General features: G+C 36.8%; 1 protein-coding gene across 2 annotated transcripts in view; it reads right to left on the bottom strand.

The window, feature by feature from the left end:
• The window catches only part of SENP7 (SUMO1/sentrin specific peptidase 7), a 199,479-nt gene that overhangs the window by 74,259 nt on the left and 113,012 nt on the right, over positions 1–12,208 (bottom strand). For both annotated transcript variants that reach the window (XM_006868618.1, XM_006868617.1), the window contains 2 exons: positions 5,746–5,779; positions 457–636 (listed from right to left, as the gene is read on the bottom strand). In XM_006868618.1, the coding sequence (XP_006868680.1) occupies positions 457–636; positions 5,746–5,779 (214 nt within the window). The remainder of the gene's footprint in view (positions 1–456; positions 637–5,745; positions 5,780–12,208) is intronic.

The raw sequence follows: 12,208 nt of genomic DNA on the forward strand, positions 1-12,208 counted from the left end.
TTAGAGGAGAATACTGAAAGTACCATGGGCTGCCAAAAGAACCAAAAGATCTGTGTTGGAGGAAGTGCAGCCAGAGTGCGTTTTGGAGGCCAGGATGGCCAATCTTCATCTCTCGTACTTCAGACATATTGTCAGGGGGGACCAGTTGCTGGAGAAGGATATCATGTTTTGTAACATGGAGGGTCAGAGAAAAAGAGGAAGACCCTCAACAAGATGGACTAGCCAAGTGGCAGCATCGATGGACTCAAGCATGGCAACAATAGTGAGGTTGCCCCATGATCAGGCAGTGTTTCTTTCTGCTGTACATAAGGCCGCTATGGGTCGATACTGACTCGATGGCACCTAACAACAACAATAACATTATGTTATTTTTTTTTAACTTTATGTTATTTTAAAAGAAAATTATTTACAGATATTTTAGGTAATCCTGAAATTAAGAAATCATTTTATACTCACATTGCTGACTTAATACAGAATTTTCTAAATGAGTCTGAATCTCTTGAAGATAATTTGAAGAAACCCAGAGGAAAAGGATAGCATGACTCCTTTTACTGGGGTCATCATCCTTATTTTTCCATACCCCGAACCTCTTCAAATGCATGGTATCCACTAGCAATGAAACCTCGTGGACGGACACTGAAATAAATAAAATATAACAACTTGTGAAAATTGATAATTCTTTGGTATACTATTTTTCAAGAAGATTATATATGCAAAGTGCCTCCAGACTACTTCATTAACTTAACTGAAGTACAACCTCCCGTCCAGCAATATTAGGGTAAAAAACAATACAAAACAAATTATAATTTAGGATAAGCCCTTGACCAAAAAGGTGGTTTCAACCACAAGATCGGTGGTCCAAATTTAACAGCCACTCCTTGGAAACCCTCTTAGAGTTACCATGAGTCAGCTACCCTATTCAGAGTTGCTGTGAGTCAGAACCAGCTCAATGGCACTTAACAACAATTATTTATTCAGGAGCCGTGGTGGCACAGTGGTTAAGTGCTCAGTTGCTAACAAAAGATCAGAGGTTCAACCCACCAGAAGTTCCACCAGAGGAAGTTGTGGCCATCTGCTTCCCTAAAAGTTTAGTCTTGGAAATTCTGTGGGGCAGTTCTACTCTAAGTCAGAATAAACTTGATAGCAATGGCTGGGTTTAAATGCTTGTTAAATTCACGAATTTTGTCTTTTCTACCATATGATTTCAGTTTTATCCAAGAAAATTTTTAATTAAAAAATTGGACAGCAAAAATTCACAAGTACAAGAGATTTTCACTATGAGTTGTTGATGTCACTAGCAAAAGGGAAATGATGGAGCATACAGTTTATCACTGCAGAAAAGTAATTATTTGTACAATTGGAAAGCAATATATTTCTACCCTGGTCAATACTACAAACTGAAACTCCATGGATTTTCATAAGTCAATTTCTGCCAATCTTTCTAACTAATACTTCCCTTAATCCTCTAAAACATCTGCATTCCACTACATACACTGGTCACTGCTGAAAGACTCTCAAGAATAATTTAAATTTCTAAAATGGTCTACAAATGCATTTCTTCTAAAATAATTCCAGTTTTACTTCTCAAAACTTCCAGGTAATCTGTACACAGGGTTGATAGGGATGGGCATTTTAGACACTGGCTACCTAAAATGGCAGGAGCTATAAAGGCACGAAGTGGCTGGTTTACAAGCTTTCAAGAGGGAGTTTAGTTTCAGAGGGTGCAGGGGAAGGTAGAATCTCCACTGAGTGGTTTTCAACCTGTCTAGACAGAACTGGTGAAAGGAGATGGGGCTAAGACTCTTGTGGTTCAATAGTGAGTAATTGTTAATCATGACTGATTGCGACTGTTGCAACTGTAAAGGTAGACGTTTTGTAGCAAAAAGAGAGGAGTGGTTGATCTTGAAGTCCAGGAGTGGAGGACCCTGGGACCATCAAAGGACAAGAGCGGGAGAGGAGTATGGGACCCTATTCAGAGAAGCAGCGACACCAGAGATGGAGTGGCTAGGGACTCTAGACTCATGGAGGGAGAGGGACTGTGTGCCAGTTGCTGGGGGCCAGGGTATGCCCTTTGGTTGTTTGAATGATTGCATATTCCGGAGTGTTTTGGTGTACATCCAAAAAAAAAAAAAAAAAGTCCAGGTAATCATTCCTTCATAGTGAGTTAATGGACTTATTTATCTCTGACAACCTGTTTTAAGTTGGGAAAACACATACACAAGTAGACAAACGGTTTAAATAAGTTCTAAAGGTCATTTGGTCTAAAGCGAAGAAAGCAGCTGAACCAAGAATACAAATATCAATTAAATATAAGCTAAAGTTGGGTGCTTATTTGAAACAAATCTTAGTTTTCCTCTCCCTTTATCTATTGGCACCTTGCTACATAAAGTGCAGTCCTTATACCAATGACAATGGCATCATCTCAAACTTGTTTAAATGCATAATTTCAGGTAACACCTTACTTAGATATACTAAATCAGAATCGTCACTGTAACAAGATAGTCAGATGATTCATGATTCGTGTCAACATTAAAGTTAGAAAATAATTTTACAATGTGCATTCAAATACTTGATTTACCAGTCACCTTTAATGTTCCGAGCCAGTCATTCTATTAACTTATACCTTAACGCCTCTTTTCTCAAAACTGGCAGCAAAGACTAACATATTAAAGGAAGGGTGAGAGCCCTCAGCAAAACGTATCAATATCTCTTCCCCATGCAGCTCACAGACCCAGAGATACATTTAATATTAAATCTGTGAGATCTACTTAATAATCCAACTGCTTCAGACATCTAATGCAGAATCTAATGTTTAATAAGATTACTTCAAAAAAATTTCCTTAAAAAAGAAACTTTAACACCATCATGAAAAGAACTGACCTCATTACCAAACTGTGTCCCTAAAAAAGTTTTTTTCCCTGTATATAGTTAAGGCAGATCTAAAAATGGGAGCCCAAGGACAGCGTGGTATCCTAACCAGAGAAGCAGTGATACCAGATAGAGGCAGGTGATGGCATTGAGAGAGCAGCCGAAGACTCTAAACTCATGGAAAGAGAAAGGCTGTGAGCTAGCGAGCAGGAGGCTGGCTTGCAAAATGTGTCCTTTGGTTGTTTAAATTATTATATATTCCTGTGTGTTTTCTGTACATTAAAAAAAAGGGGGTGAGAAATAGATGCAAATGCTGTTGACCAATGATGCATGGAAGGGATTATAATCATTGCAATGAAACAAAATACAATTGATTGAGTGCAAAACCAATATTCTGCCATGCAAACTATCACTCAGTTCAAAATAAAAGCTTAAAAAAAAAAAAAAAAGAAGAGTGTGCCCTTCAGACCCTGAGAACCCTGTGCATAGAACTTCCACAGAGCAAGCAAAATTGAGTGACTTTGGGTAAGAGGCTTGCTTTAGAGCTGGTACCTAGTGGAGCAAGAGTCACAGGCCTTCAGGCTAAGGCTTATTTATAGTGGAGTGGTATGTCCTGTGGGCATTCAGCAGCAGCCCTAAAATATGCTAGAGCAGGACAGAGGGCAGACTAAGGGGCAGAAGGCCAGAGAGCTGACTACCGGTGGGCATAGTAGAGGAGAAGCTATCCTGGACAGAAGAAACGTGCCCTGCTCATTTCTGACCCTGAATTTTAACAAATTAACTTCCCTAATAAACCCATACCTTTGAGTTGGTGTCTGAGTTCTGTGCGGCCATTGCAATGAATTATCCAAACCAGCTGAGTAACGAGAGCTGTGGGAGGCATGATGAGTGCCATTTTTTGGTAAGACTATCTTCTATTGCTTATTATTTGTTTTTGTCATTATTTACACTGGAAGAATTTTAGTAGGGTAGAGAAGTGTAGGCAGTCTGAGTTAGTAGTCTGAGTTTTAGGTACATTTTCTTGTCTACTTCACCTACTGTGGTGCAATGATTAACTTGATATGGCTTTTCTAGCCATTGTCTTTCTAACTCCCACTAAATGACTAGGTGGGACCATGTAGATTGGGTATAATCCCTCTTTCCCTGATGTGTCTGGTTAAGAGAAGGTGGGGGAATATGCTGCTAGGATTATATGATTCAATTGTGAGTGATTGTTATCAGAGCTCATTCTGATGGTAAAAACTTGGAACTCTAACATAGGGATTGGTCAATTTTGGCATGCTGCTGGGTATAAAATGAGACATCTCAGAAGCAGGAAAAGAATCTCCCTACCATCAAGAAAGAAGAGCCAGGAAGAAGAGATAGATGCATGTGAACTTGAGTGGCAGAGAGGGCAATATAAAAGAAGAGAAAGGTTGGCAGAAGAATTATGAAGGTAGGTGAAGACACAGGGAGGTATGCTTAGGCTAAAGGTAATAGAGGTAAATAAAGATATATGCACAGATTTAGAACAACAGTGTTGTGTGTGTAGATACATAGGTGAGACATAGGCTGAGTGGGTATGGGAGGAAGAGTGGGATATATATATATATATACATCCCACAAATACATGAGTTTGAAAGTGGGTATTTGTACATGGGCAGCCACAAATGTTGCACATGGTACAAATGTTGCATGAAAAGGTTTGCAATCATTAAGATGAAACAAAGTGTATGATTTGTTGAATGTAAAACTGATGATGTTGTCTATAAACCTTCACTCAATTCACAATAAAAATTGAAACAAAAAGAAAGGAGAGCCAAGGGTGGAACATAACCCTTGGTCCCAAGATCCTTGCTCAAAGAATATCCTCTATCTAGGAAACAGAGGGCTGTGAAGCAGAGATGTGGAGAAAACAATGGCTACAACAGCACCAAGAGCACATGACAGGGTGATGGGCTGCTCAATCCAAAGAGTGAGTAAAGTTAAGTATCTTCAGGCAGAAGACTCACTTGCGTAATAGGGTGTCTCCAGACACTTAATTGGTGGAGCTAAGTTTGCTGACCCATGGATCTTTATGGTGGAGTGGAGTGTCCTTTGCACAATTCTCAGCAATGCTATGAAGGATATTCCTAATATCCTTCTCAGCCTGAGCAGGGCAGAGACGAAGGACAAGAGAGATGTGGGTTGCAGGCATACCTGAGAAGAGGCTGTCCTGACCAGAAGAACAGTATCCTGAGCATTTCAGATGCTTAATTGTAACCCATTAATTTCCTTAAGAAACCCCAGAATATGAGTACAGTCTATGAGTTCAGTGTGGCCAGTGCAATGGATTATCAAACAAGGCAGAGTAGTAGAAAATGCTGTGGGAGGGACAGTTGGCAAAGAAGGTTGGAAGGTGGAGGCATGTCTGACCTCCACCTCATAGGAATCCACAAAGGGATGATAATGATGATGATATTCTCCTCCTTTACTCTTGTGAGGCCAGAGGAGGTCAGACATCACTCCCATGCTATTTGAACACCTATCCAGACAAAAAAATGAAACAACAATCTCTTTTTATCTTCTATGCATAAACATTTTACATTATACTTCTTTCCTTATAGTTCTAATTTTCATACCTGTTTATATATAAAAATATTTTTGCTTTCTATAAACTTTATTTTTTGTTAATCCCAAGAAACCGTAAGATAATTCAACTTTAAGTTATTAAAACATTATTATGGTATGAGTATTTTCAGTGTTTTAAAATATTTTACCACCGTTTGAAGTGTTAAATTCTAAACAAAAAAATTATAGAAAACTTGACTGCAAAAACATTTCACAACTCTTGCTAACCATTTATTTATACTTAAAGTTAGAGTAAAAAGAGAAGGTAATAAGAGAATGATCGCTTACCTTGAAATGGAATCTTAACATACTTTGTCGTAAACTTTAAAGAAAAATAAAGAAATAAAAAATTATTTACTACTCAAAACATGCTACTATACAAAAGCATTTTTTAGTTTTATTTTCCAAATCACAAGTATGTATTCAAAGTCTATACTAAAAGTAAGCAAGTCCTTTTATCAATAAACCATGAAAATGTTTTGCTGCAAATACTATTAAGTGTTAATGGAAGTTTCAGAATTCTGAACAATTTAAATTTTACTATGTTTATTCGTAAAAACCAAAAATACTTTACTTTTTAAAATGTGTTCTAAAGATTTAAAGAATAAGTGAGACCAAATCAAATTATATCTAGAAGAAACTGCCAAGAGTCTTCAAAATGGTACTGATTTTTGTAAATATACCACAAGGGAGTTTGATTCTTGGCTTTGTACTCAGAAGCTGACAGCTCAGCAAAAGTGATCATTCTCTTAAGGATGAACTCACAATAACCAAGCTGATACTGCTGAATAAACCAAAATGCAGTATACATATACATGTTTTATATTGTTTATAGTGAGAAATTAACATGTCAAAAAAGCTTAAATTGTGCCCTGACATGAACATTCTGTTTTTAATAGAAAAACTACCTATGAGTCCAACTACAATCAAAGGTTGCTTTTACCACAGGAAAGCAGAACAAAAGGAATCAGTTAATTACTTACTGCCAAAAAGCTACAAAAAAATCTAACTTCCTAACAGTGATGCTTTGTGAAAATATGTCTAGAAGCCAGAACATTCTCTTCCATAGATAACCTGAAGATGAGTACTGCCAACTCTCTTTCATCCCTAGCATTCATCTTTCCGTGTTGCATGCTATGGATTCCCTACATAGCAAGGTTCTTGCCCTTTCTACTTTCTTTAAGTGTTAATTTACAAGTTGCTTTGATAGTAAGCAATTAGCTGGGATAGGAATCTTAGATGTCCTATATAAAAATAAGATAGGAATCTTAGATGTCCTATATAAAATAGACTTGCACTTCAAAGTTTGTTTTTCTGTTCATGCCAAATGAATGTGTACCTATTAATTAATTCAGTTCTTTGGTTAAGTCTTTCTTTTGATCAACACAAGTATGACATCTTTACTACATCACAGTTATAGTCTCAGAACACAAAATCAAACAGAATATGAGTACCTAAATTAACTATCAACAGACTGTCACATAAATAGCACAGAATGTTCAGTGAAAAAAGAGGTTTATTTGACTTCATTCATTTTATCAATTTAAATTTTATTTCATGTTGTAGTTTTGGGAAAAAAATAAAACACTAATATTCCAATAGTGTAAATCAGTCACTAAGGCAAAATGTGACTCAATAGAGTATATTTATTAAAAACCATGAAACTGGAGTTAAAATCCTGTCTCTATTGCTTCTAATACTTACATTAAGTAGGTAACCTTAGGTAACTTATAGAACTTCTCTGTTTTAGTTTCCAAATCTGTAACAAGCTATGTTGTTATAAGTTTTTACAGAGATGGTATATTTAAAATGCTTAGAACTAGGCCTATTCAAGAATCAAGGGCAATCATTGTTGTTGTGGTTGCTGTTAAGCGCTGCTGAGTCACTTCCAACTCATAGCGACCTTGTATAGGAGTTCCAAGTTTGAACTACTGATCTTGTGACTCAAACCGCCTTTATCTTGCAGCACTACACCAGGTATCCAGACACTAGCATTTGATTAAGAATTTTCAGTCATCTAGCTCAATTTAATAAAATAAATTCAGTCATTTGCAAATAACTGCCACATATACTTTGTGTGTATATATATTGCCATATATATCTAGGAACATATCCGTGCCAAATTCTTCCTGACATATTGCACTGGCTCTTTAATTGCATAAAATAAATCAGAAAATGTAAATAACTAGTTCTAGAAAACAAATACAAAGGGTGTTTATTTTTGAGATTTGATACAGCCATTACAACACACAGTCATAATGCCAGCCAAGACAAAATTACAATGCCTAGTCTCAACTTTCTAGACCCCTCTTCACTCTGATTCTCAATTGCTCTTGTCCTATCAGACCTTGTAGCAGCAAATATGAGATACTCATTTATAACTTTGTAGGATGGCTAAGCCAATGTATTACAGCTCTCAAGGGTAAAACCCTATTCCCAGTATAAATTTAGCCTCTCATTACAGTGAAAAAAGGTTTTTATGGCAGTAAACTCAGTTCTCTGATAGCCTAACACAGTTGCTTCAACTAAAAAAAAAGAATTGATTGCAAGTTAATTTATACCTTCTTAAAGGAGCTCTGGTAGCGTAGTGGTTACGAATAGGGCTGCTAACCTCAAGGTCAGCAGTTCTAAACTACCAGTGGTTCCGCAGGAGAAAGATGAGGCGTTCTGCTCCCGTAAAGATTTACAACCTCGGAAACCCTGTGCAGGGTCACTATGAGTCGGAACCGACTCCACGGTACTTAACAACAACAACATAGTAGCCAATGTAGTTCTCTGAACATAATATATACTTCAGCATTTTTCCTTATCAACAAAGTCTAGATTTAAAACAAGAAAATACTCAAACTAATGCAGCATTAACTTAAAAAAAAAAAATCACCTTAATGTCCAAATCTAAGAAAATGTCTCTCATTTATATTAGTAGTTCTCCACCAAAAGTATTTTCAAGTTCAGCTAAACTGTATGAGGGGACTTCAAAAAGTTGTTGGAAAGTGGGATCAAAAGATAATGATGATACCCACGTGACCTGGATGGGATAACTGGATGATCGGGGCTCAACCAGAAGAGGAAAGAAGAGGGGAAAAAAAAAAAAAAAAAAAGAGTGAGCTAATACAGTCTGATGAACTTGACCTATACCTATGGACCTATGGAGTAGCGACTCAAAAGAGGGAACAAATCCTCACAGCAACAAACATTCACACACACAGAGTGGACAGAGAAGGGCAGCTTGGACATTAGATATTCAAATGGGGAGGTGAGGACTACAAAGGCAAGAAGTGACTGGCTTACAAGCTTTCAAGAGGGAACCTGGTGCTAGGGAGCATGGCAGAAGGCAGAATCTCCAGTAGGTACTATTCAATCTGTCTGGGCGGAGCTGATGAAAGGAAATACAGATGGGTAACTCATGATACTGTAGTGAATAATGCTTATCAGGGCGGACTATGAAGGTTGGAAATGCAAAGGTAGAAGTTTTGTAACGAGGAAGGGAGTGATTAATTCTCCAGGATAGGAGCAGAGGCCTCTGGGACCATCAACGGAGAAAAGCCAAGAGCGGAACCCTACTCAGAGAAACAGAGATGCCTGAGATAGAGGCAGAGATGATGACGTGGAGTGATGAAGAGACTGGGGACTTTGGACCCAGAGAGGGAAAGGGACTGTGGGCCGAAAGCTGGGGGGAGGAGGGGGAAGTGTAGAGGCGGATTTCTGGGATATACCCTTTGAGTGGTTGATGATGCATGGAGGGGATTGGAACCATGGCAATGAGATGATATACAATGGAATGAATGTAAAACTAAAGTTCCCCCATGTAAACTATCATATAATTCACAATAAAACATTAAAAAAAAAAAAAAAAAACTGGAATTTTCCCACAGACTATTTGAAGCACCCTCACAACTATCATGAGAGTGACAATAATATCTCAGGTATCTACAACCAATGTTTCACACAAAGAAGGCACTCAGTAAATGTTTAGAGAATGATTGAGTTTAATTTTTTAATATATTTATTAACCAAAAAAGTCCTTTAATTTCTAAGTTACAGAGCACCATGAACTGCATCTGAAAAAAGTATATAAATTCTTTAAAACTTTGTTCCTTTTTTTCATATTACTATGGTTTTTGTTTTTGTTTTTTTAACTTTTAAAGGTGCTTACACTCTTTCCATCTTAACACAACTGTTTTCATTTTTACAGCAGTCCTCTTAGCCTTCATTTACATGCATATATGTATTTTATATGGTGGTGGTGGTGGTTGTGGTGGTTGTGGTTGTTGTGATGTGCCATGGAGTCGGTTCCGACTCACAGCGACCCTGTACAGGGTTTCCGAGGCTTTAAATCTTTATGAGAGGAGATAATTCTGATTTATTAAACCACTTTCCTATAAACACTTAAATTATCTGAAGAAATGGTCCAACAAACATTAGACAATAAGTTTTAAGGCCACTTGTGACATTTAGTGAGTATCTGCAGTCCTATTATTTGTAATACACAAAATTATGACGATGTAAATGTCAAACAATTGAGGATCTGGTGTAGTGCTGTAGGATAGTCACAGGACTGTAAGGTCATTTGAACTGCAAGGTCAGCAATTCAAACTCACCAGCTGCTCCTCAGAAACCCTACAGAGGGTAGGTACAAGTCGGAACCAACTCAATGACATTTAACAACAACAATGTAAATATCCCCGAATAATATAATAATTATTTAATTATATTATGGTAAGTTTCAAAGCATGATATAATATTCCTTTTGTTTTAAATACATATATATAAGTATGTATATGTGATCTGTATATGTATACACATACACACAAGAACACTTCAAAAAGTTTGAAAAAATTTTTAAGCCTCTTCATATATACACACACATATAAACATGTAAGAATACACAATGATATATACATCATACTATTAACACAATTGTCCCTAGATAAGCAGGATTATGGGTATTCTTTATATTGTTCCAATACTCATTTACAGTTTTTTTCTTGTTAGTTCTGGGTTTTTTTTCTGTATAACAAGCTCACCTAACTGTGTAATAATTAATTTTTCAACTGACTTAATATATCCTATACTATATAATTTTTATGTTGTATTTTCTCTCTTGCTAATCACTTATTCTCATCATATTTTTAGATTATCCAACTTTTTGCCATTTTAAAGAACTCAACAGAAACAACTGGCAAAAGCTGATTAAAAGTAAAAAAGCAAAATAGGAGAAAACTCTAAAAAAAGGAATTTTGAAATTTCTTAAAGAGAAAAAGTGACTCCAAGGCATGCCAAAATCATTAATATTTTGAAACCAGTTAACCAGAGACTATTAATTTTTTAACCAAGTTGTTCTTATGCTTTCAATTAACCCAATTCTGAATATATAAACAAACCACCATTATTTATATCTCCCCAAATTTCCCAGTATTTGGAAATGATATATAATCTACTGGGATTCTGCCCATGCCTGCATGTACATCAAGTAAACATCTATTTCATGCCTTCAATAATGTGCTGCCTTCTCTGTGAAGTACTCCTCAGGGAAGACAGGGGTACCCATTCCTATATGTACCCATCTTGTACATATTTCCACTGCATATTTACCATATTATTAAGTAAATGAGTCCTGGTATAGTGCTGCAGGATAATGCACTGGACCACAAGGTCGGTTTGAACCGCAAGGTTCGTAGTTCCAGCCCACCATCAGCTCCTCTGAAACTCTATCCAGGGTTACTAAGAGTTGGAACAAATTCAATGATACTTAACAAGAACAATTAAGTAAATAAGGATTCAGGTAGCACTGTCAGGTAAGCACTGGACTGCTAACCACATGGCTGGAGGTTTAAAACCACCAGCTGCTCCACAGGAGAAAGATCTGGCTGTCTAATCCCAAAAAAAGTGGCAGTATCAGAAACCTTGTATAGGGTTACTATGAGTCAGAAATGATTCAATGGCAGTGAGTTTGGTACTGTTTTTGTAAGAAGCCCTATTATAATAATGGTTAAACACTTTGAGATGCAAAAGGTTGGCATTTGAACTCATCCAGAGCTCTCTAGGAGAAAGATCTGGCAACCTGCTCCCATACAGAGGACAGCCTAGGAAACCCCACAGAACAATTCTACTCTTCAGACTGGGTAACTATCAATCAAAATTTTACTCAATGGCACCTAACAACAACAGAAATGTAAATGTCTATCTCTTTCATTAAACTGTAAGTTCCTTGAAAGCAAAGACCATGCTTCTCATTTTTATAATTCATGCCTTATCCCTAAAACAGTATTAAGTATATAATATTAATAAAACTTCTTTAATATGACAAAGTATAAATTTGCAATTATTTGTGTTTTGTCATTATATGACACAGTCAGTACAATTCAATAAGTGTTTGTAACTCCCTACTTAGATTTGAGCCATTTATAGAAGATATAAAAGTAAATAAGCATAACATCATTATAAGAAGCTTAAAGTCTAACAACGAGGTTTTGACAAGAATTTAATTATAAAAGACATTGTTATTATCGCTAAGTGCTGTAGAGTCTCAGTTCTGACACACAGCGACTCTGTATAGGGTTTCTGAGGCTTCAAATCTTTTCAGGACCAGGAAACCTCATCTTTCTCCCTCAAAGTGGCTGGCAGGCTTGAACCCCAGACCCTATGGTTTGCAGTCCAGAACGTATCATGTAGAGAACAGAATAAAGTTTATAAGAGATACACAAAGTGCTATATGTATATTGTTGTTAAGTGCCATCGAGTCAGTTCC

This window comes from Chrysochloris asiatica, unplaced genomic scaffold, assembly GCF_000296735.1.
Source record: "Chrysochloris asiatica unplaced genomic scaffold, ChrAsi1.0 scaffold00120, whole genome shotgun sequence".
NCBI classification, from domain to species: domain Eukaryota; kingdom Metazoa; phylum Chordata; class Mammalia; order Afrosoricida; family Chrysochloridae; genus Chrysochloris; species Chrysochloris asiatica.